The sequence below is a fragment of the Chaetodon auriga genome, chromosome 12 (assembly GCF_051107435.1).
Source record: "Chaetodon auriga isolate fChaAug3 chromosome 12, fChaAug3.hap1, whole genome shotgun sequence".
In the NCBI taxonomy this organism is placed as follows: domain Eukaryota; kingdom Metazoa; phylum Chordata; class Actinopteri; order Chaetodontiformes; family Chaetodontidae; genus Chaetodon; species Chaetodon auriga.
The window spans coordinates 12,573,541-12,598,002 of record NC_135085.1 but is presented as its reverse complement, the minus strand read 5'-3'; the positions used below and the strand labels follow the sequence as shown (position 1 = coordinate 12,598,002).

The 24,462-nt window shown below is 42.4% G+C and overlaps 2 protein-coding genes across 4 annotated transcripts; one reads left to right on the top strand and one right to left on the bottom strand.

Moving 5' to 3' along the window:
* Nucleotides 1-48: 48 nt before the first annotated feature.
* Nucleotides 49-10,091, bottom strand: gpsm2 (G protein signaling modulator 2). 3 transcript variants are annotated; one of them, XM_076744557.1, is made up of 15 exons: nt 9,967-10,091; nt 9,020-9,058; nt 4,043-4,264; nt 3,826-3,961; nt 3,566-3,705; nt 3,330-3,453; nt 3,056-3,171; nt 2,812-2,967; nt 2,608-2,716; nt 2,381-2,510; nt 2,226-2,302; nt 1,910-2,098; nt 1,624-1,783; nt 1,213-1,412; nt 49-839 (listed from the first exon to the last, which is right to left on the bottom strand). In XM_076744557.1, exons 3-15 carry the CDS (start codon nt 4,261-4,263, stop codon nt 657-659), a joined length of 1,941 nt encoding a protein of 646 aa, XP_076600672.1. In that variant the 5' UTR covers nt 4,264; nt 9,020-9,058; nt 9,967-10,091; the 3' UTR covers nt 49-656. The 3 variants fall into 3 exon arrangements, with proteins under 3 accessions (XP_076600672.1, XP_076600673.1, XP_076600671.1); XM_076744558.1 differs by lacking the exons at nt 9,020-9,058; nt 9,967-10,091 and adding an exon at nt 6,550-6,775; XM_076744556.1 differs by lacking the exons at nt 9,020-9,058; nt 9,967-10,091 and adding an exon at nt 5,442-5,614.
* A 1,367-nt stretch (nt 10,092-11,458) lies between these two features.
* Nucleotides 11,459-20,219, top strand: aknad1 (AKNA domain containing 1). Its single transcript, XM_076745059.1, has 21 exons — nt 11,459-11,666; nt 11,938-13,139; nt 13,279-13,353; nt 13,440-13,560; nt 14,091-14,239; nt 14,327-14,386; nt 14,548-14,681; nt 14,777-14,969; nt 16,486-16,583; nt 16,913-17,071; nt 17,356-17,515; nt 17,620-17,714; nt 17,825-18,024; nt 18,123-18,237; nt 18,333-18,514; nt 18,752-18,859; nt 18,981-19,097; nt 19,195-19,272; nt 19,537-19,651; nt 19,765-19,927; nt 20,048-20,219. The coding sequence occupies exons 1-21, from the start codon at nt 11,459-11,461 to the stop codon at nt 20,216-20,218; spliced, it is 3,903 nt and encodes a 1,300-aa protein (XP_076601174.1). The 3' UTR covers nt 20,219.
* The last annotated feature ends 4,243 nt before the right edge of the window (nt 20,220-24,462 follow it).

Genomic DNA, 24,462 nt, shown 5'->3' with positions numbered 1-24,462 from the left:
TGCGTCTGCTTTTGTGCTTTCAACATTTTAAAGAGTCCAAGCAAGATGGCTACACAAATGAGGCTTTATTCCTCTGACCTCACTGAAACATTTAGTACAAAAAAGCATAACATGGGTTAAATTCATCTTTTATCAGTTAGCTTAAAATACCTTTTCCTTTGTTCCTTATGAAACTTGTAACCCCCCCCAAACATGTGAAAAGAGTGCTGTACCTCTGTGTCCACACTGACTCAGACACCACAGTGAGTAAAACCACATCACTTCATTGTAGTGGGACGGCAGTAATCAGATCATAAAGAGCACAATAAATACAAACATAACTGCAGTCGTGTATTTAAAAATACACGTGAGGTGAAATGAAATTTAAAGGAGGACAGAAAAAATGACAAACAAGGATGAAAAAATAAAACACTTTTGTCCCTGATACTACTGAGAGTGTGTTGGTATTTTCCAAAACAAGTCCAAGCTAATTTGAGATTTTTTCCATCATGTATACTACATACAATGCTGACAGTGCTTTGTTTTGTCCAAGAGGACTAATGCAATGAGACCTCTGAATGACCACCCACTGGTCAGTCACAACACTGTCCACACCTTCGTGAGATAGAAAAAAAAACCAAACAAATGAAAACCTGGCGATCCCTTTAGTGCTTCGTTCAGTTGGAGCCAGCACCGGGTCTGGCTGTATTGTTTGCTGCAGAAGGCAGAGTGACGCGCTGCTCGTCCATTCGTTTGGCCTGAGAGCGCATGATGAGGCTGAAGAAGTCCTCGTCCGGTACAGTGGGCCCTCGCACCGGGGGAGGGGGAGGGGCACAGCGCTGGTCATCCAAACGGGACCCCTGGCAGAGTTAGAGGAAGGAAGAGAGCGTTGGCTTGAGATCTGTTTCTGGATATTCTAACTTGTTCTGTAGTAAATGTACTGTTGTCCCTGTGTAAGAAACAGTGGTTAGCCTTCTTTCATGTGGGCCTACTTATGCTGTTGTTTTGTGTGTGTGTGTGTGTGTGTGTGGCGAAAAGAGAACTAAAGGGACAAACAAGGTGAGCTGTGATTTATGAGTTTAAAAAAAAGAAGAAGAATTAAGCAGAATCCAAATGGTAAAATAAGAAATAACATACTGGAAATAGGGTCATGTATTCTATTCTGTCAAGCCCCCGGTCCCCGTCACAGTTTAACAGTCATCCTGTGGAAAACACTATATTTGGTCATATCACCTGGCACTTCACAAGCATATCGAAGAAGTCGTCGTCAGGCTCAGCACTGTCAGCGTTGGCCATCAGGTGGCTGAGCACGGCCTGGCTGCTGTTCTGATTGAGCCTGAGGCCGGGCAGGCTTCCTCCTCCTGCTGCTGCTACTGACGAGTCCTCTAACCGCCGGCCGTGGACGTCCGAGACGTTGGCAGACTCTGACACCGCTACAATCAATGAAGTGACAGTTTTATTTCAGTGTGACAAGCAAGTTAAACTCAGGAGACATTTAAATGTACTGCTTGAAAAATGCCTGATTTTCCAATATAATCCAGTAGAAGAGTCTGCAAATCTTTGGATTAGGTACCTTGAAGGTGCTTGAATTTCACTCTTAAAAAGCTGTATGCATCCTGTATACTGTGGGAGGCGTGGACTTACATTTCCTGATGGCTCTGGGAGGCGACTCTGGACCGCTGTTCAATGATAACCTGCTGCCCTTATCCTGAATCGAACAACGCTGGTCATCCATACGGTTGCTCTGGAAACGGCTCAGCAGGTCAAAGAAGCCTTCATCTCCAAGCATGTCAGGACTGAGTCGCTAAGGAAGTACAAAAACAGGAGCGTGAACAAACGGCAGAACCAGCCTTGTATGACGATGCTGCAGGAGATGACATGAGGTCTAAGTGCGTGTGGTTATCGGCCGGTTGCACCCTGCACTGTGTACCTTTTGTGGTCCCTGTGCAGGCACCTGGCTCGTGTCCAGGGTGTTGCTGGTGTCCTGGAGGACCTTGCTGGAGCCACCAGCCTTGTACTTTTTCCCACGCAGGCGGCTGACAAAGAACAGCTTGGAGGAGCTCTTAGCGAGGGAGGGTTTGGACTGTTTGGTCAGGATGTCACTGTTCCACTTCTGACCCTTCAATAGACAGAAATGGACCACAAGAAGACGATAAGAGGAAACACAAAGCTCGGAGACGGCAAATCATCCAATTGTCTGTGGTTCAAACTTGAAAAGGATCATGGGACAGGAGAGAAGCTCTTACATTCATCTTGTCTGGAGTGAGTTTCATCAGTTCCAGGTTCTCCATGCTGTGTCGTCTGCTCATCCTGGGTCTCGCTCCTAAAACACATAAACAGTGTAAGCAGCTGTAACACCAATTACACTGTTCAAATGAGACATATAACTTGACTGACGTACCATGCAAGTTGTAGTCTATGTCCTTATTCTCTGACAGAGTGGAGTTATTTGTGCTATAACTCAGACCCAAAACCATCTGGAGATCAGAGACGTTCATACGAGCCGTCAGCTCCCCGCTCCGGTCTCCAGTCTGGAAAAACAAAACAGTTTTTTGTAAAGTACTGATTAGATTTTTCTTTGCTTTGACGTAAATGCTGCAAAGGAAAAATTCCATCACTTGGATTTACCTCTTTGCAGATCTCCAGGTGTTTCTCTGCAAAGTGCATGGCTTGGTCATGGTTCCCCAGAGCAGTGTGAGCATTTCCAAGACTCCAGCATGCACGGCCCTCCCCAATCCTGCATGAAAACACATTTCAAAACATGCATAGGGACACAGTTCAAATAAAGCAAACATCAGTATGAACTCTACGTGAATATGCTTGTGTGCGTACCTGTCATTGAGGTCCTGGGCTATGATGAGGTGTTTGAGGTGGTAGTCTATCGCTCTCTCGTAATCCTGGAGAAGCGTGTAGGTGTTGCCCAGACTGTAGCAGGCTTGGGCCTCCACAGCTCGATCCTTCAACTGCCTCGCCAGCTGCAGTGTCCTCCTGACAAACACGCAGACACGCTGGTTCAAAACAGTCTGGGAACGGATGCTCGTGGAAGAAAGAAAAACTAACGCTTCATTTGGCTTACTTGTAATGTTCAGCTGCCACTTCAAATTCCCCCAAAAAGATATAGGCGTTCCCCAGGTTGCAGTAAGCCCGTCTCTCTGCTGAGCGGTCGCCAAATTCCTTAGCTATGAACAAGCGCTGCGTGAAAGAGACATAGAAACAGATTTTATTATTTCTATTAGATTAACTGTAATTACAGATGGACCTGAGTCACGTTCGTAATGATTGTCTGGGTAGTGTGAAGACTTTGCAAATATGCTTGGACAATAAAAGGGTTTTTCGTGTTTATACCACACCTGCTCGTGAGAAGCTACAGCTTTGCGAAAGTTTCCCAACAGGTAGTGTGTGTTGCCAAGGTTGCCGTAGGTTCGGCCCTGAGCGGCACGATCCCCAAGCTCCTTCACTATCGTCAAGTTTGCCCTGAAAATACGCAGAGTCAAATGCAATATGACTGGACAACAGCAGAGACGGATGGTGTCATTAAAATGTCACCCACACATATCAGCCAGCGTTATAATGTACAGCCACTTACTCGTAGTACTCGGCTGCCTTCCGCAGTGCCATCATGACCTCCTCTGGGAAATCTCCAGGCTCAGCTCCACTCCAGCAGATACTTTTGCCTTTGGCATGGTACACGTTCCCAAAGTTATACAGAGCTCGCGCCTGACCCACCTAACAGGAAATGTTCGACATGTCAGCGGTGATGATTGATGTCCCCTGAATCCGCCCACACACTACAGAATACTTCACTGTAAAAATGATCACTAACGCTTGAATATCTCTCAGCCTCACCTTGTCACTAATGTCTCTTGCTATGTCCAAGTGCCTCTGACAGCAAACCACTGCCTCATCAAACCGCCCCAGCACCTTTAATGTGTTGCCAAGGTTCCCACTGGCTTTAGCTTCTCCAAGCAGGTCACCAATAGTCCTACACAACAGTTTATGTCAGTAATAATAAGCATAGTAATGATCTGTCAGCAGCGTTGTGAGGTTCTTGTGCAGGTCTAACCTGGTCAAGGTGAGGTCATGCCGGTGGAACTCCAGGGCCTTGGCATAGTCATGCAGGTGGAAGTAGGCATTACCCAGCTGGCTGTAGATGGCACTGAGCACCTGCAGGTCCTCTGTGCCCACCTGGATGGCAGCTTCAAAGAAGGAGACGCCTGCTCTGTAGTCGCCCACCTTACAGAGCCGCTCGCCTTCCAACGCAAGCTCCAGGCAGGACACCTCCATCCTACAGCAGACAGAAGCAGAGTCAGTCCGTCACAGGTCGAAAAAGGATCTGGACTGCTGTTTGAAATAGTTTAGACTCTTTTACTCTCCTCTTACTGAGCAGCACCAAACTATCTAGAATCCAAACACAACTATTGAGGGCCGATGACAAAACTGTGAAAAAATAGATCTTTCGTGGCTGAAACCTACAGCCAACTGACTGTACTCCGCACAAAACCAGGGAAGAAATCCTCTTTCTAAGCAAAGGCTCTCAACAGGGAATGTTGTTTAGCCACTTCCTTCCACCTACAGAGAACAATGGTTCAAACTGGGGTTTGTTTGTTATGGTAGATCTCACATCCTTTAGACATGCCTCAGAAAGTTAAGTGGGTTCCTTTTACAGTCAAATGAAACAAAAAGCAGGTAGAAATGCAAAGTCCTTAATTCCCCTGTTTATTAGCTTTGCTTTAGAATTAGATAGAATTAGATTAATTGTTTAATATTTTGTGTTGTGCCTAAAAAGATGTATGTTACAGCCCAATTGAGATTCGTGAGTCGGCTCTTAATAATCTTTTTAAGGAAAGAAACAATCATATTCACATTATCCTGAATTTCGCTTGTGAAAGTAATAAGCAGTTGGTTACTTTTCATAAGACACTGACATCAAAGGATGCAGCAAATAACTTCTTGTAATGTAGGCAACTAAGACGTGTGGAGTAACAAATGAGGTTAGACTCGGGTGTTTATAGGCCAGATGAAAGGAGCGTCAGACAATGGCTGGTGGCTTATCTGCACATGGATTATCTTTAGATTAAGCGGCACATTTGCACAAAGCAAAAATTGTTAGTCTGCCAACTTCTGTTTTTCAGGAAACTATCGTTGGGAAACGATCGGCTCCACACAAAGTGTGTTTATCTCAAACTTTTCCTCCTGTACCCACCCAAGGTTTGTCTTACAGCTCTCAAAACACTGACACAACAACACTGAATTAAAGACACAATCTAGTCTGGACTCCTCATGTAATATCTTACACAGTCTCTGGTGTGCTATTAAAATCACACAAAAAGTCCCACCACAGTAGCTTGTTTCCTAATCCGGTCAGGCTATAATTTGTGAACAATGGCAAACATGAAAAACCCACTTTCTATTTTCTACAACATACTTTTCCAGCACTGTAGTTGTGGCAAACACTAGCCTACCTGCTTGTTTTTTGTGTCTTACAACAACAACAGCACATGGAACATCTGAGAGGCATCTACCAAGGTTTCCACTAGAAAAACTTCCAGGCCGCAGCTCCTTCTCTTTGTCTGACACATGGAGAGATCAACTCAACCCAATTCAGTAGTTTGTACTAAAAGCAGGTGATCAACAGTTGAGAAAAAAAGGGTCAAAAAATAGCATTTCTTTCCTGTGATATCAAAATCACTGACGTCATAGAGATATTTTAGCAGCACATGTTGGAAAACTTCCAAGGAGACGATGTTGTCACAGTATTAACTTCCAATGCATGGCAGCAAGGAAACTGCTCATTCAGCGTTTTCTAAGTTAATCTGCTTTTCTTTCTTTCGAGCTCTCTCTCTTCTGACCTGGTCACCTGAGATTACGGCTCTAGCGTGTGCACCCGACAGATTAAAGCACCGGTGATTCAGTGTTAAGTAGCTTTATTAGATGTGTCAGACAGACAGTAGACTCTGTAGTGAAGTCTAATGGAATCAAGTCATTGGCGATAACCACCCCGACAGTAGTGTCCACTGGCAAAAGACATCGTAAAACAGATGCCTGCTCTATCCAAAAACATGTGCGGGGAAAAACAATGCAAGCAGTGATGAATTTTTCAGGGCTTGTTAAATATTGAAGCTAACTGGAGCAGCTCTGTCTGTGTTTGGCAGGTCACACCTGCTGCCAGAGCTCTTTACTCGGGTATGTAGGGACAGCTGGCTGACGCCTTTTTGGGGAAACTCACCTGCCTTTAGTCAACAAACTCACTGAAAGCACTGTGAAAAGGGTCCACCACTCGGTAATATAACTTAAGCCTCTATTTTCAATTCCACATTACACATAATGCCATTAATTCCTCAACAAGGTTAACACTATATAAATAAATAACGTATGTTCAGTGACGCATCTTATGTTACAAGCATTTAAATAATTGCGAAAATTAAGAGATTTTCCTCCTCTTAACCACCAATGTTATTTACAGTGCCCTCTAAAACTAACAAGGGCAAAGTAAAATATTAAAGAGCTAAAAACAGAACCAGGGAATCTACTCTATAACCATACCTTAGTTGAGAGAGGAGAGATTCCTACCTGTAGCGGACATGAAAGGACTGCTCCTCAGCTCGCGTGCTAACCACTGAGCCACTGGTATCCATTGACGTGCATAATATGAGGGAAAATCCCAGTTTTGTTCCCGAAAAAATGGTTGCGTTTAAAAACAAGAGCCAACAAGAAAGAAAACAAAAAAATCTCCGGTTGAAAGGAGTTGGGTGCAAGGAGGTAAACCAAGCAAAAAAAAAAAAAATCACCCAACGTGGTCAAGTCTGCGACTGTCCGTCTGCTGAATGCTGACAGGGGAAGGTAACCCCCATGAGTGTTAGACAGAGCTGCAGAGTCCTGAGCGGCAGTCCACGCGGCTGCTTTCGTATACTGTGTGTTTTGCGTCACCGCGCCTCAATCTCGTCAGCTGCCCTCTGTGAAGAGAACACAAGATGCTGTATGTGAAGCCTCATTCTGGCCACACAGTGCCATGGCAACACCAACCAAACAGCAGCGTGCACAAGTGGGGCAGGCAGGAAGTGGGAGAGCAGGGTGGGAATGAATGGATGGGGTCAACAACACAGGCAAGCTGTCAGGCTAAGATGGTGACTCAGTTCATCCAGGCTTGGAGACGTGAGCGTCTGCTCTAAAGTTGCTACAAGGTGAGCAAGCAATGGACGCAGAGAATGTAACCTATGCAAGCAGGAGAACATCATCTCCAGGGCGTGTGGATGCAAATTAGAAGAAGTCACTGAAAAGAAAGCAACCAGCAACCTTTTGCATGATTTCGCAAAAAAAACAAAAAAGGTCACTAAATTAAAACTTAAGATCTGAATAAAAGAGCAGATGAACCTGAGGGTATGCAACTACCACCAAAGGAAAGGACAGTGACAAGCAAGCTGCATGGATAAGATACACTGCACCAAGTAAAGACCAGAGCCAACCATTACCTCATTTCTCCATGAGGTCATACTAGCCACACCCATTAGTCCCCCAAGTTTAACCCATCAGCCCCCCCTCTCCCCAATACACACAAAATGGAAAACGGGGCAGACCAGTTATTTGCAAACCGGGTTAATTCTTTATGGTAAAAACAGCTCAAAGGCAACAAAAACATGGCAAACAAGCAGGGTGTGTATTTAAAAACCTTTCAGGGACAGTTACATGGCACTGCCACATAAACTGTAGTGCATTTTATATTCTGGGCAGAGTATAAATAACAACCACCATGTTCTTTTTCTAGCACTCTAAATATGTTCAGCACTACGTTACATATAGGTCACTCAGTGGTATGCAAAATTGCCTTTTTATTCTACAAAACACATTCCCATTAACGCATTCTAAATGTCAAAATATGAGAAAACTTTGGGTGTTTAAGTTGTGTATGTGACTGTCAATTATGAATTTTCACTTACTTGAATATTACTTAATATGTACTTATTTATTAATGCCGACCCAGTTCTACCTACTGCCCATAAAAAGGAGGGCAGTGTCTCTAAAGGACCTTGGATTAGGACCTTAGACCTGCTGAGCAGTTTTTTCTTTTTTTTTTTTTTACTTTTGACCAGCGCTAGATCAGCACTGAGCTCATATTGCAAGAGCAAAGAATCCTAAAAAAAAAAACAAACCCAAAACTGATGACAACCTAAATAGCAACAAAAAATGAGAACATGCCACAACTCAATCATGATTGTTAGTTTCTGAATCTGTTGTTCAACTAATATTAAGGCTGGTAAATTTCTCTCAATTAAAAGACTCAACACAGTTTGAGTGGCAGAAGAAATCCATGACTAAACTTGAGGGGATGTCAAGTTTAGGGCCTGCTAAAAAAAATACACAGACAGGGACTTGTGTGTGAATATGAGCGTAACATGGTGCTGACATTTATAAAGAGAGGTTTTTATCTTACCACAATCCATGCATTAACTAACAAAAACCATCTATGGCAATTTGTAGTCTTTGTATAAATAGTCCATATTTGATGACTACTTGTGTTTTTCACCCTGTTCTTCCCACTGCTGTGTGAACATGAACGGTTATAACAAACCAAAGCCCAGGGCTTTCAGAGTCTGTGAAGTACATGTTCCGGCACATTATTATAATCACAGATTGATGTGTGCCAGTGTTCGTGCAGCCTTTTCCACCATTGTATGCCAACTGGGTGTGTTTGAGAGAGACCTTCTCAGCTCACAAGGCAAAGAGCACGAGCAAGGGTAAGAGGAAGAAGTGATTCATGACTAAGGGCACATCAAAGGAAACGAGGTTGTTTTTTAATGACAGCTTCGCAGGAGGTAATCAGGGACTCTGTTGAGTCACAAACATGACATGATTTCATCTTAAACACACAGCAGATGTGATCTATTTTCTTTGTGCTTACAGGCCATTGATGCACTAAAATGACTACTGCCACTGAGAGCAAAACCTAAATATGGAATCACCACTCAGCACTACACCATGAGTAAGCAAAAACCTGCACCAAAACAAAAGAAGGAAACAACTACATAAGTACTGGGATACTGACCGGTAATTCTTCCTCACAGGAACAGGATATCTGGAAAGCCTGCAAGGAATAGTGTTGTGATCATAAATAAATTTACATCTAAATAAAGCTGTACAGTAAATTAGAAACATGTAATACACAGCATTAACAGTGAAGGAAGACTGGATATTATCAACACTTCCTGGTATATTGCAATACAGCATCTCCAAAATGACCATACAATCAAAACTATTCTGTGACAGTTTCAACAAAAACTAAACTCTAACATTTCTTGCAGGGCTGTTGCATAGATTTTAGCTTAGTGTAACTAATAAACTAGCAACTGAGTGTATATAAGCCATATGATAATGGTCTGGGTAATGATCTGAGTGTAATGTCCATGCCTGTGTCAACACTGTGTAGAAATATAAAATAAAAATGAGTGTGTGTGCGTGTGTGTGTGTGTGTGTGTGTCTGTGTAACTGTGTATTACTAAAGTGGCATAAATAATAAAAATGTTAGTGCAAGCAAATGAAACATAAGAAAGTCGCCATAATCATGTAAGATAATTACAGTGAAACAATTACTCTAATTATGTATAGTACTTCAATTGCATTCATTTAACAAGCTTGAAAATACAACAAGCTACAACATGAGTTTGCGATTCAGATATTTCATATTGGCGTAAACAAGCAGTAACAACATTGATTACTTGAATTCACTGAAACGGATCAACAGATTAACGTTAGTTTGTGCTGAACATACTGCTGTCAGTATGAGCTCCATTCAGACAGACTGCAGCTTCCAGGAGGAAGCTTGAAAGAGGATTGTAAACACCACACTTTCATGATGGGGACTACTGTCAGACGTTTCCCCGCTAGAAGCGACAAACTCGGGCACTCAATTCATCTCGCTCTGGTTACACCGTATTACATCCAGCTAGGCAAAGATTAACGTTAGCTAGTTAGCATGTTAGCTTGTAAACTTACGTTAGACGATCCAGCTCGAACAATGGTGACTTCTTCTTTCTTTTTGTTTAACTTTCTCACAGAATTAAAAACATACGTCCGTTTTCTAAAAATAAATAAACGGACGTGTGTAATTCAGAGACGACCTGTACTAAGTCCAGCCTAACTCTACATTACCCTTTAACTTTTATAAAACTTCGATTTAACTCCGAGAAAGACGAAAATCTTTACGGCTGTACTGGCGTATGTGTTTTCGCCAAGTAGCCAATCAGATCACGACATTCAAAGTTAGCCACGCCCCGAATAACAGTCATTGGACCAATGGATTTGAATAGAAAAGAGATGACGTATTATCAAGTTTAGCTGTCACACTGTACCTGACAGATTTTTTCAAGTATGAATTTTTGACACCGTCACATTTGCTAAGTAAACACAAAGAGCCGCTTTGCCACTGTGTATCATTAAGAAACATGGGGATGTAAAGTTCCCCTTACTCATACCTCCTAAAAGATAATAAACACGTAAAATGTTTAAAAATACGTAAAGTTGTCCAAAACTGTCCTAACTTGCTAACGCCAACTTCTTCGGTAGTCCTTCTGGTGGTGGTTTCACCACCGTTACCAGGCAACCAGACTCTGCCTGCACAGCTGCCAGACGTCCAGTGCTGCCGTGTACACCAGCTACCTACATTATTAATGATGCCACCGAAACTAAACCTGTCCGAGAAGCCATATGTCAAGAAAGAAAGAGACAGAAATGCTGTGGCTAGTGACAAGATGAAGCCAGGAGCAGGGACATGGCTGTGGAACGGATCGAATTAAAACTAACGAGGCACTGCTGCTGAAGGACCCGTTCAAAAGTAAGTTACCACCATGACACTTCAAAATGAGGCTGAACATTTAGTACAGAGAAGCAGTGCACACAGAAATTTAAAGGTGCTCTTTTGACAGTCTGACAACAGTGTACTAACATGGGTTGCTTTGTAATGCCAGGGCTGTCACAACACACACACATGTCCTCACTCACCAGTGGAAGTCTCCAGTTCAGAAGGAAATACTGAACTTTTGCTTTATTTGACAGATACAGTTACTATATTTACAGATTAGTACTGTAGACATTGTGATATTGCATGCAAAACACATCAGCTTATAAAATATGGAGCATTGTTATATGAAACTACCCAACAGAATATGAATAACTCCCTTGTCTGTCTCCAACATTGAAATGCTGCTAACATGTTAATGAATGCATTATTGTACTCTGACAACACTTTCAAATGCTGGACTTTTCCTGTAATCATCATTCACACAATCACCTTGCACACTTATGTCACGCAAACCTCTGCCCACACAATGCATGTGTTGTTAAATAACTGACAGCTTTGCACATTTTGATCCAATGTTGTCAGCTCACAAGTTGCGTTGCTAAGTGATGAGCAGGTGCTCCATCCTCCTTTCTTACCCCCTGTCTTCACACAGGCGCAGAGGCTTACATTTTCTGTCACAGAGTGTCCATGGAGGCAGAAGAACTGGAGGAATCAGATGAGGATGTTCAGGGAGAGGGCAAGCCCACGCTGCTCTGGGAGAAGTGCATTCAGCAGAGCATCTTTGTTGACCTAAGTGAGGATGAAAGTCTCCACTTGAGTGACTTGGAGAGTTCTTTAGCCTTACATCTGTCCCAGGCAGAGTCTGCTGCCTCCGAGGCCAGCATCCATCTCAGCGGTGAGTGGATCATAAGTGGTGATTGTAGGCTTGGATGTGAATTTAAATTCAAGCAATGGAAAAGACTTTTGGAGATTTTATTTATTTTTTGACACGTAATGTCAGTTAAAGTGCTACATGTAATGATGACATACTGTATGTCGGCAGTGTCACAGAGTAAATTGGAGCTGTTAATGGGCAGTCTTTAAAAAAAGTAAATGCAAACACTAAGACTTAAATCTATGCAACCCTCTAATTTGGCATTTATGTTGTTGATGTTCTGTATTTGCAGGGAGCGCGGAGATGTCAGCCTTGGATGTCACCTCCTCAGGGTCCAGTAATGTCAGCAGTCAGAGTGAGAGGGTGGTAGAGAGCAAGAGCAGCATATTGCATGTATCTACCCAAAGACCAAACACCGTGCAAGATGAGCCTCCTTTAAACCAGGGCTACGAGGACCCAGGACAGAATACTAGTGATGAGGATCAGGATGACCTACCTTATGATGGTGACCTTGGAAGCCTCTATTTCAACCAGACAGTCACCTCTGAGGGCAACACGAGCTCTGATGGAAGAGAAACTGTCCATGGAAGTCCTGATGCTCCTGGTTTGCTTGAATGCAATACAAGAGATGGTGTTATTGAACGCTTGGTTTCTGTTGAGCATAATGCTGAGAAACCAGCAATTTTGTCACAAGAGGATGCCAACACCAAGCAGGACAACTTTTTTGATGTTTCCAAGCCAAATGATGTAGCAGCATCGTGCCCCTGTCCTGTAGACATTAACCAGCTGTTGCTGCGACACTTCTCCCAAGAGGAGCTGCTGCGGTCAGGCAGGCTAATCGAGGCAGAGACCCTGCCGGAGGTGTCCCTGCTGGAGAGCGTGGATGACACTGTTTTTAGCAGGGCTCCAACACACAACAGCATAACAATTAATAGTAACCACTCAGAGAGCCTTACGTGCAATTCTGAGATTAATCAGAGTTTGTGCTCTGATAGGACTGATGAAAAGAGTGACACTGCATCCAAGACTTCAAGTGTAGAGGAAGAAGCAGAGAGGAAAGTTGATAACATCACCACTGTTGGTACTGACAGCATTACATCCAGCTCTTCAAGTACAGACTCAAAACAAGGCAGCGGTGATGAAAGTGCCGTAGATGTAGCGACGCAGAGAAAGGCTCAAGAGGAGGGTCAGGTTCAGAGAGTACCATTTATGCGCACCAGGTCCTTCAGCGAGATGAAGTATGGCCAAGGTCCAGTCCATTACCCACTCCCTGACTTCTCCAAGGTAGCCCCCAAGGTCAAAATCCCCAAAGCTCCAAGTGGGCCAGCCAGACCTGTTCCTCAGAGCCCCAGCACCATACACAGAGCCCAGTCCTCTCCAGGGATGTTAGATTTGATCAGCAGAGTCCTGGAAGATTCAGTCCAGCCAACAAAGAAGCCTTACGTCTTCAAAGATGAGGACCAGACTCCTCCAGCCCTGGTGCATCACCTGCAGGTAGAGAACGTACTGTTCACTGTGCACTTGTACATGAAGGCATTTTGGTTTCTTTTGCCTGTATTTCCAAGCAGTCACAAATATGGATGCTGTGCATAGGGCAAGGGACCAACATTTGTCTCATTCTGTATTTCTTTAGGCCGAATATGATAAATTATTAACCAAATATGCTGAGGCAGAGAACCTTATTGATCAAATGAGACTAGGAACAAATGTAAGTAAAAAGCTGGCGCTTCAACTGGTTATAATTTTACAGTCATTTTCATTTCAAGCTACAAACATATGGATCTCTTTTCCCAGACTCAGCCCTCCTCAGAACTGATGCCTTGTTTAGAGTATGATGATGATGATCATCAGGGAAACTTACCTGCAGTGGAGGGAAGCCATCTTGGATCCTTGGCTCCTTACCTTCCCCCATCAGGTACGTTTCTGTGTCTGACATTTGATATTATGGCGGGTCAGCGCTTTGCTTCACTACCTGCAAATTAGGCAGCGAAGTGCAACTGGTTTCCACAGAGGCAAATGGGGTCCGATGACATTCTAGTTACACAAACATCTTTTCTTTCCTTTTGGGGCACTTTAATTATATGGAAAACAATAGCTGTAAACTGGGGAATCTAACCACAATAAAACATTTCACTTTTGGATTCTATGCAATATGTTTACATCTTAAGATCATGGTAACTATGAATCATCATGTGATTTTTCATCAAAAAATTTGTTGCATGTAAACACTGAATGTACAAAACATTAGGTACTTTCTTCATCAAGTACATTGGTGAGGTAAAGGCAGGTAAGAAAAAAATCTGAATTTGATTCCCCTTATCTGTACAAAATGGATCGATAAGATGTTGAAGTTTATCAAAGACTTAATATCAAGCAAGGACATGTTGCTTGTCTTCTGCCCACCAATGTATGTTGTGTATCACTCCTGTCTTGCTTTGTTTTCAGAAAACTTTGGTGAAAAAGGACGAACAACCCTCCAGAGCTGCATTAAAGACGTGAACACAGCCTCCTTCATCCAGCCTGCAGAGGGTCCCAGTGATGGGGAAAGAATGACTGCTGAGCTGAGAGACATCATCAGCCAGTTCATACAGAAGGTAAATCTGAAGATTTGCCACGATGTTAATAATAAGCTATCACACTAACAGACATCCAATACAGTTTGTAAACCTTAATCTACTCAGGTAGAAGAATTCAAATTGAATGTGAGGAACATGTCAGTGACCACAGCAGAACAGCAAATGGTAAGTACTGTTCACCTCCTTTACAGTATGTAGCTCATTTTTTAATGCACAGAATATGGAAATTTAGAGCATCTTGATTGTAAAATTAAAATTTTTGAGCGCAGCATAGTTCCCCTTTTTTCTTCTGTGTGTGCAGAAATGTGAAATGCGTCCATTTTCAGATGCTGAGGAGTATTATGGAGGCTCAGGACCAGCTGGAAAGAAACTACATCAGTAAGAAGGAAGAGCACAGAGCTCTAGAGATGCAGAACTACATGGGCCTGTCCAGGAACACCGGCACCTTTGACCCAGACAGGTTAAAGAGACCCTGTTATTGCATCTGTATGAATGTGTCACTGTAAGCATCATGTTAATGCATCTATTTGTGTGTGTGTGTTAAAACCTGTGCAGGCTTGTGGAGGGAGACATATTCAGGATAGGGATGCACCTGGAGGACATAAAGGAGATGATAGACATAAACATGTGTGAGCAGATTTCTCCACCCAACTCATCCTCCACTCCCACGCCCATGAAGGAGACACTGCATGTGAAGTCCAGTCCTGTCTGTATGCACACACCCTTACCTCCACCATCCCTGCATGAGGTAACCAATGCACACACCCATATAATATCATATTTATGCCAAATAAGAGGAACGTCATAAGTTCACTGTTGAGTAGCTCCAACAAAAGGTATATTTCTATATCAAATAATAAATGAATTAATTATATAAAAATAGCTTTGGATCAAACTCGTATCTCAAGCATTTGTCCCTGCTTTGCTGGACGTGCACTGTGGTGCTATTTATATTGTACATTTGAGTAAAGAAGGACTGAAGAATAAAGGGTATCAGTGCTCAGTTGGCTGGTCTTGCCACAGTCTTGGCAGCAGATCATGCATTTCCCTCCTGGGACTTCAAGCACACTTTCTCTGTTTTTTGGCAAAGTGCCTCACCTCCTTTGCGGCCCCGGCCTAGGCCCTCTGGTCCCACTCTATCATGAGCTGGTGGTTGAGCTCCATAATGCTTTGAGAGAGAAGTTCCCGCTTCTTTTTATCTGTTTTGAACTCAGTGGCAAGCATCTGGCATTGAGCCGACCTGCTTCACGTCCATGTGTTTGACAAGGTTTCTCTGGGGGTCTCTGCTGTGAGCTTGTTTTTGAAGTACCGTTTTATTGCTGCACTCTGCAGCTGGAGGGCGCTGTTGTTTCTGCAAAGAACCTGATTCTCACACTACTCAGTGGGTTCTGCAACATAATTCTGACCACTCAGTTTCTCAGTTTGTCTTATATTTTCAGGTCTGTCATTGGAAATATCAGAGAATGCTGGGGGGTTTGAAAAGTTGTCTGTTTCTACTTAAAGAATTCTAGAACATTACACTTTAAATATGATCATATCATAAAGAATTTTAGAACATTGCACGTTATATGTCATGATATCGTTTCAAATTCTAGAATATTACATGTTATATATCATTAAGAATTCTAAAGCTTTACACATTATATATCATGACATCATCAAGAATTCTCAAACATTACACATAATGTATCATGATATCATTTAGAATTCTAGAACATGACTCATTGCATATCATGTCATTAATAATTCTAGAACATTGAACTTTATATATCAAGATATCATTAAGAATTCTAGAACAATGCGCATTATATGTCATATCATTAGAATTTCTAGAACATTACAAATTATATATCATAGCATTTTGAATTCTAGAATTCTACATGTTACATATTATAGCATAAAGAATTCTAGAACATTACATGTTATATTTGCTGTATCGTATTATTAAGAATTTTAGAACATAACACATTATGTATCTATGATTTAGATTTTTAGAACATGTTATATCTCTTAATATTGTTAATAATTCTAAAACATTGCATGTTATATTTCATGACCTCATTAAAAATTCTTGAATATTACACATTATATCAATTACAGTTAACATTGTACTCCAGCTGTGGATGCAGCCTGCTCTATGTTGAACTGTAGAAGCTAATTCATAGCAATCACACCCTGCACCTGAACTTGTGATGAATTGTGGCGTGTGCATGTGTGCAACATTACACTAACTGCAAATTATCTGACTGGGTCTCATGTTTCAGGGACCACATGCAGACTTTTCCACTGTGGGTTATAAAAGGGAGACAGAAGAGGAGGAGGCCAGTCGGATCCATGGAGATGGTAGATTACAGCATTCAAGGTACTTGTTAAAATACTTTAAAAGTTTCAATAATATTTGTCTTTTCATAGTATATCAAATAATGTAGCCAAACAGGTACCAGCGTTAATTCTGTACACAAAAATTACAGCAGTTTTAATGGCTAGGGTACATAAATATAATACTGTTGCTGTCGTGCATGCTTCACTGTCACTGTTGTGTCTAGCTGTTGATGCTCTGAGTGGTGCTTGCATGTGTGTTTGTGTTAAAACTATTGGCATGTTCTCATCCTTCCTGTGCAGCAGATAGTGTTTCAGGTGCAGCGTTGGTGTTAGGTTCCTTTCAGTGTTTGAGTCTCTGTCCTGTTTCAGGAGCTCACAGGGCTCTCTGGAGGCACTGGACATCCAGACAGCTGAGGCTGAAGAGGAGAGGAGCCCCGTCTTATCAGAGGTGATAGATCAAAATAACATCTTAGCACACTTGAGTGGAACCAGTTCATCCTTAAGATGGAGGCAGCACACACCCAACAGGTGAGTGAGACTTGACTGATTCTGTGTTGTGGTTTCTCTATGCTCGTTTGCTCTTAAATGATGCATAGCTCATACAAGTAATCAGGCTTGTAATCCTGTCACAGTGTAAGTGAGCTACTTTTGCACACTGTATGTATTGTCTGTCCAGATATAGAAAGCATCTACTGCACCAAGATTTAGCTTTATCATGCAATGCTTTTCATGCCACACTGTTAAAAATGCGACTTTAACTCCTCTCATCTCCACTCCACAGTGACTTAATATCTTACTTGTTGTTGCTGTAGTTGTAGCACCTTGGATAGTGCCGTGAACCCAGTATGTGAATGTGATCTGGGAGATTGTGTGAGTCTGGCTGTGGAGGTCTCTTCTTCCTCTGTTGCACCCAAAGACTCTGGCACCCACAACCTCTCAGAGCCTCCTCTCAACACCTCATCTGTATCACAGGTCAGTCACAGACAGTAGTTGGTTTGTGTGCTGTTTAAGTTACAGTGACCTGTAGGGTGCATAGGCTACACTTCAAACTGATGTGTGTTTTTTCTGGGGTGCAGAGGATTGTGAGCCCAGAGACAGACAGTGGATTTGGGAGTTCTTACTTGAATCAGTCAGCTTCTGGACCATTTCAACCAAATCTGCTTCCAGAAAGGTACAAATATATATAAACAGCAATCAAAGAAATACTTTCAGTAGACAGGAACTGATTGGGAACATGAGACTAACTTGAGAATAACTCAAGTTTCATCCTTCCATCTACAGTGCGCAGTCCCAGAGTGGTGCTTTAAATAGTTCAGACAGTGAGGGTTCCTGCTCTAACCTGCGGACAGCCATCCATTCAAACAGCCTCACCAGCCAGCGGTGGGCCAGTCCTCACCCATCTATCCAAACACAGTCCAGTGGTGCAGCAGTAGAGCGGTGGGTGGAGAGCACCACTAAGGAGCCTCCAGTCAGGCTGCAGGGTGAGCAAATCCCTCTTCATAGAAAAATTTCTCTTTTGGTTTGATCCTATCTGGTCAATTCTGAAATGATAAACGCTTCTCCACCACAGACCGAACAGGATCTGAACGCAGCCCGCTCGCCAGGCTCCATCAACACGTATCTGAACCCATACTGAGCACCACCATGGATACAGAAGGGAGAGGCAGCCCACTGTACTCCTGCTCTTGTAATAGGTTGGACTGCACTGCTGATAACTGAATTTTAAGCAATTTTTTCTCCAATGTTTCAGTGAACATCTGATTATCTGTGTCTGTCTGTCTGTGTTTAGTGAAGCGATCCTGGCCTTGCAGTCAGAGGTATCTAGACTGAAGAAGGACCTGGAGGAGGGCTTGGTCCAGCTGCCTCACCTAGCACAGAAGATGGATTATCTCACCTCCAAATACAGGCAGGAGCGGCAGGAGCTCCGGTCTAAAACCAGACCCCGGAGCCACCACAGGTCAGCCTGCAACAGGTGGGTATCTGAGGAATAGAAGTATGCTGGGCATTGTTGGGATGTACTGATGTGAAATTTAGCTGACATTTACCTACTAATCATGATGTCCTATAATACTAGCGCCTAGAAAAGCTTCCGTGAGTAATACAGATATCGTCATCTAAAAGTCCAGGACAGGCATTCAAAGTTCTGTCATGTTCTTACCGTTTATTCATTATGCAGTCGTTATTATTGTATTTTTATTCTAACCCGTCGTGTGTGGAAACCATCAAGTAGCAGACAGAATGTGAACAATCTCAGTTCCAGTCAGATGAGGATAGAGGACTGGATCTCTTCAGACATGGACCCCAGCAAGAGCAAAGGTACTTTACCTGAAAAGCTAATGACACTCACATGTCCCAAAGTGTATCTTTACATCTGTATCTGTATATGTGCGTGTATTTCCTCCATCATCCACTATGGTTTTCATTATTGGCTCTTCAGGTACAGACAGTGGAGGCACCTCTGGCTCTGAGATCATGTTGCAGTTGCACAGTGTGCCTGTAGAGAGCAGGAGAGTACCTGAGTATAAACGTCACGGGGCAGTGCAATCCACCCGAGGTCAGAGCACCAGCTATTTGTCACAGTACACTGTATATATTTCTGAATTTATTTGTGCATGTATGATTTACATGGGACTGTGTTTGTTCTCCGTCAGGGTCAGAAGGAAAAGGCTCAGTGAAAACCTCTGGTCTTCTGGAGGCTCCTGACAGCCATGCCAAGCAGAGAACACAAAGTAAGTGATTTAATCATCTGATGTATATAACGTCAGCATTTTTTTGTCAAGTTCACATTGGCAGATTTCAACCTAATTTTTCCATAATAGACAAACTGGAGCATGTGCAGAGGATATACTTGAAAAGTTGATACAACGCGTATCGCCATCATCATCATCATCATCATCATCATAACATGTCCTTATTTTTAACTTAAGAACATGAGCAGTATTGTGTTTTTATTAGTGTACGTACTGTAGAGCCTCTCATGTTTCTGCGGTCAGCAGCCATCACGGAGAGTTTTTACTCCAAGGAGAGATGGTCTCCTTTCTCCTCTCCATCTCCTCAGAAGCCTCTTCTCCAGGTCAGCTATGGCTCCTCCAGCAGCCTGCCTGCAAGGTAAACACATCATCACTCAAAGCAGGCAGATATTTATCAGCAGGTTCCAAAATAAAGGTACTAAATTATACAGTTTGGTTGTCATCTTTCTCGCTGTCTGTCATCATATTCAGCTATAAAGTGAGGGAGCCGCCGCTGCAGTCTACACTCCATCACAGGGAGCGCTCCACCCAGTCAGACACAGCACTCCTGCCCAGCAATGTGTACTTCCAGCAGACACCAGTATCAGTGCCCTCAAGGACTGGCAGCAGGACAGGCAGACGCAGAGGGAACAAGGTGAGATCTTTCCACCTGCATCTCTGCTGACTGATACATTTTAAAGAAAATCAACCGCGCATCTCAAAAAAAGAGCAAGATTTTTCCGTGCTCACTGGAGAGTTTGCTCCTGTTTTCTAGGAGGAAGAAATGAACAGGACTCTGGACCAGGCTATTGAGGTGGCCCGCTGCATGAAGAGGACCACAGACCGAATGGCCAAGAGACTGTCAGCTGACCTGGCCAAGGCTCAACTGCACAGGAAACTGCACAGCATTCAGCCACTAGGGGGCAGGAAACACCACGCATTATAACAAGCAGGGCGAGACCTGATGCCTGTGTAGAGTTTATCTTTGTTGGATGATAAGGATAATAACATCCGATAATATTTAAGGCTTATTGAAGTTATTTCTTTTGTACTTATATGTTTGTTTTATTTTTTTTTTTAACATTTTGATTGACAACATTTCAGTTATATTGAGCAGTTTTCCATTTTGAGGATTTTTGCCATTTCTTTTGTTGCAAAAAAAATCATCCACTGTCTCTGTTTTATTCTCAGTAGTGTACAAAATGTAACCAAAAAATACCTTATGTTCACTGTCACAGGCAAAATGTGTGTCTGATATATTTGATACAAGGCCAATATTACATCAATACAGTTCAATATCTTGCTAAGGCTCATTTATTTTTTCTGTTATGTATGCTTTACTGACAACACACAAGGAGGAACAATATGATCCAGCTGTGACCTTTAGCTAGGGAGCAACATCAGTCACACAGTACAGTATCAATCAGCAATAAATCAATAAACATAAATTTTATCTTTTCACGATGTTCCAAGTCAGTACACTTATGTCACATAATCCTTTAGTCCGTTTTTAATTGACCTGCCTCCGAACTATTAGCCACACACAAGCAGCCACAGGGTGAGGAGATGATGTTAAAACTAATTAAAAGTAGGTCAGATTGGAAATATTCCATTTCAGGAAAATCCCTTTCTGCCTTTAGTTTGAATGAGTATCAGCTTTTGTCCTTCTAGCCAATATGCTCATTTGACGCCTCTAATGCCCATCCTGCTGGCCTGTGGGTGCTGCTGACACAGTGTCTTCTTACTGAGTTTCTGTTGCGTGGCTTTGTCGCCGTCGTAGCCTGCTGGTGCTGGGCTGTGTTCAGTTTTTGTTGCAGGGTATCAACTTTCACTGTTGTTCTTAGGGGGGGTATCAGGAAAGAGGATGTGTCCAAACAACATTCCTGAGCCCCTCTGATTGATGAACAGATGAGGTTCTTGGTGTTCGTTAACCTGAAGGCCATCAAACAGGATGGACTGGTCACAGTGAGGCAAGCATGAACTAATGTAGTAGATCTCTCAGACTGAAACACAAATACAGAACCTCCCACAGACCAGGCAGTGTCTAAGGCAGCACAGGGTCCCTCTGAGGTAGCCAAGCATTTCAGTGAGCCATGCTGAGTGTGTCAGAAGTCATCTTAGTTTACTCAAATTTACAAGTTTACTCAAGCACTTCATCTTTAATATCCACTGCTGAAAAGCTAAGATACTGTGCAGTAAAATACTACAAATTATGAGCAGTGCTATTTATGGAAAGTTATTTTTAGCCTTTGTGTAATCTCACTGTGCACCAAAGAAACTTGTAGACAGATGTACCTCATATCAGCTGTGAACCAGAAACCTTAGTGATCTCTCAGGGGGGTACAGAAGATATTTGGTCATCACGTGTGTGTGCATGTGAAAGTGGCGTCCAAATTTCTGATCTATGTTTTAGTCCCCCACATGAGACAGGTGTTAGAGGAGGTGCAAATAAATAAAGTTACAGTAAGAAAAGAAAGAAAGACACGAAGAAAGTAGTTAGTATTTCACGTCTGTGATGATGAGATGACGTAACATTTTCTCTGTTAGCGACAGGTTGATGAGATTCATGTCCTTATTCGTCCATCCCTGACATAGAAAAACAGAACCAGAAAAAGCAGCTTGGCACTGCTGCCCCTTCTTTGCTCACTGTTGTGGTCCCTCCCACGATTTCAATTTCTCTTTGTTAAGGAGTTTTTTCTTGTCTGCTTCAGTGTCACCATTTTATTCAAAGTGGGCTTTTGCAGTGCTGCCTTTTTTGACTAAATATTCCTTGAGGATAAGAATGTTCTTTTTTTTTTTTCCTGAGGCGGATGACACAGATGAAATTCAGTGCAGGACAAACTGCTTTCTTGTATAAACTTGTGGATCTGTTTCACTTTACGTTTTATTTTGATTAATGGCTATTCAAGTAAACCTGCATTGAATCTTGACAATGTAGACTACGTACAGTCATTATATACTGAGAAGTTTACAAAAGTCACAGCACACAAGTTCAATATCATTGTTGAAATATTTATCTGTAGAATTGACCATGTATTGAAGTACACTGGAGCTTTATCTGTGCACAAAACACTGGTGATTTGGGAAATCTGACACTGTTACTTTTTGTTCTTTAAACTTTCGGAAAGTGGAGATTATCTCATGTGACACTGAATTCAATCAGCTGTCTCCTTTTGGCCTTTATGCACAAAAGCGTTTGTCCATAGTTGGTCCTCGGGGACCCTCCCAGCCCAGCCTCATAATACACACCTGACGCAGATACTCGACCACTGGGGGAAAGTAAAACCATTATTATAAGTTTACCTCGCCTTTGTCATTTTAACATAAACTATTTGCACTGCACACTGCTGTACTGTACATACAGTCCATGCCTCCCTGTAGTATTCTACAATGTATTATGTTACAGTTGTTCAAATGTATGCTGTGGTTACATAAGTAAGCTTTTTTCTGTACAGTGCACAGTGTACAGTACATGTACATGTACAGAATCTGTCTTGCAGATGCATATTATTCTACATCATGTCTATCTTTACAGTAAACAACCCTTACAGACTTGTGTTTCTTCAGGAACTGACAAATTGAGGGCAAAATGATAAAGTGCTTAAAAAAAGGTTTCAACTATCACAAGATAACAGGGACATGGACACCTGGAGAAATCAAGTATTGTTAACCAGGCCATAAAACGTCCTCCCATACACAGCAGCAAGTGAAATGGGTCATCGCTTGTATCATGTTCTCTCTTTTTATAAGCTGTGAGGGAAAATATTTCTCAAATCATGCTCCTTATGGGAGTTTGGAGGAAACAAAATATAGAAGACCATAAGACAGGAGACAATTTGTGTATTTTAAACACATGGATGTAAAGACAAAAAGTTTAAAACAAAAGTTTGGAGCATGGTTGTTTTTATCTGCATCCTCATCTAACAAAGGTGAGCTTTCTCCTCTCGCTACGATAGGACACCCAAACACCCCTAAGGGGGAGGAGTTACAGCCTTTGGGCCCTTTGGTATTTGCTGAAACAATAAAGGACCTGTCGTTTCATCTGAGAGGGAGAGAGGGAGAGAAAAAAAAAAGTCGAATTTAAGCCTGAGCTGCTTCCCTGAAGTCATTTTGAGAAACAGCATCACGCATCTCGCCTCCAGGCAGTGGCTCAGCTGAAGGCATGGGAACAGCACAGTTAAGGATGCTGAAACTTCTGCTTTTGTTGGCCTTCACGGAGGTAAGAGATGATCATTCTCTCCTTGCACACTGAATTTCTCAAACATTTCAACAAAAACACACAACAAAGAACAGTTTGTACATCACCAGTGTACAGCACGTTTCCTGTCTTTGATATAACGCATATTTTATATGTCCAGATAAATAACGGTAGTGTATAGACAGAGTACTTTTGAAATGCATGAACACAGGCTCTTTTGAGTGTCATTGCTTTCAACAAGTGCGTGTGCCATGCCCAACCTTAGCTCAATAGACAAATTCATTCCGAGCTGAAAGAAATACCTGCACTGACCAGTCCTGAAATCTGTGTTGAGTGAAGGTAATGTGCAGCCTGCTGCCTCTCATGCTCCGAGAATATGATACAGGGCATACTTTGCCTCAGGATATAATGTGCAGTACTAATAGCTCTCTATCCTTGGAATGATGTCTTAAATATACTGTATTTCCTGTCTTTTATCAGCAAGGTATTTCTTTGTTTCATCCATTAACTTAGTCATGTTTTGTTCTTTTCAGATTTGTGCTGCTCAAAATGGTAAATGATCTTCTTTGATAGTTCCCCCTATAATGTATAGTATTTGTTTCTTTGAAATCCAAATTATCTTGAAAAGTCCCCAAAAGACATTCATATTCTAGAATTAAAGATTGACCTGAAATAACACAAATATGTGGATTTTATTGGCATCAGGCACTTTTTTAACCCATCAATGTTTTCGTCTCCATTTCCTCCAGACATGACTTTTTCAGTGTTTACGGTCACATCGAAGAGTATGACAGTGCAGTGGAGCGACCACACCGGCGCCAGCTCCTACAAGATCACAGCAACACCCAAGAACTCTCCAGAACGATCCGTCTTTGCTCAGTTCGGTGGCAACACCGTGATGGGCTCCGTCAACTCCCTGTCGCCAAACACAGTGTACACCATGCAGCTAGAAGCCATGGACAATGCCCTCAATGTCCTCAGCAGTGCAGAGA

Excerpts from the sequence above, each read along its gene's own strand:
- aknad1 (XM_076745059.1), top strand. The coding sequence starts at position 11,459 with ATGGAGGCAGAAGAACTGGAGGAATCAGATGAGGATGTTCAGGGAGAG. Across the intron at positions 13,354-13,439 it reads AAATGAGACTAGGAACAAAT|ACTCAGCCCTCCTCAGAACT; the intron begins GTAAGTAAAAAG and ends CTCTTTTCCCAG. Across the intron at positions 14,970-16,485 it reads CTCCACCATCCCTGCATGAG|GGACCACATGCAGACTTTTC; the intron begins GTAACCAATGCA and ends CTCATGTTTCAG.
- gpsm2 (XM_076744558.1), bottom strand. The coding sequence starts at position 6,614 with ATGGATACCAGTGGCTCAGTGGTTAGCACGCGAGCTGAGGAGCAGTCC. Across the intron at positions 3,706-3,825 it reads CAAGAGACATTAGTGACAAG|GTGGGTCAGGCGCGAGCTCT; the intron begins GTGAGGCTGAGA and ends ATTTCCTGTTAG. Across the intron at positions 840-1,212 it reads ATATGCTTGTGAAGTGCCAG|GGGTCCCGTTTGGATGACCA; the intron begins GTGATATGACCA and ends TAACTCTGCCAG.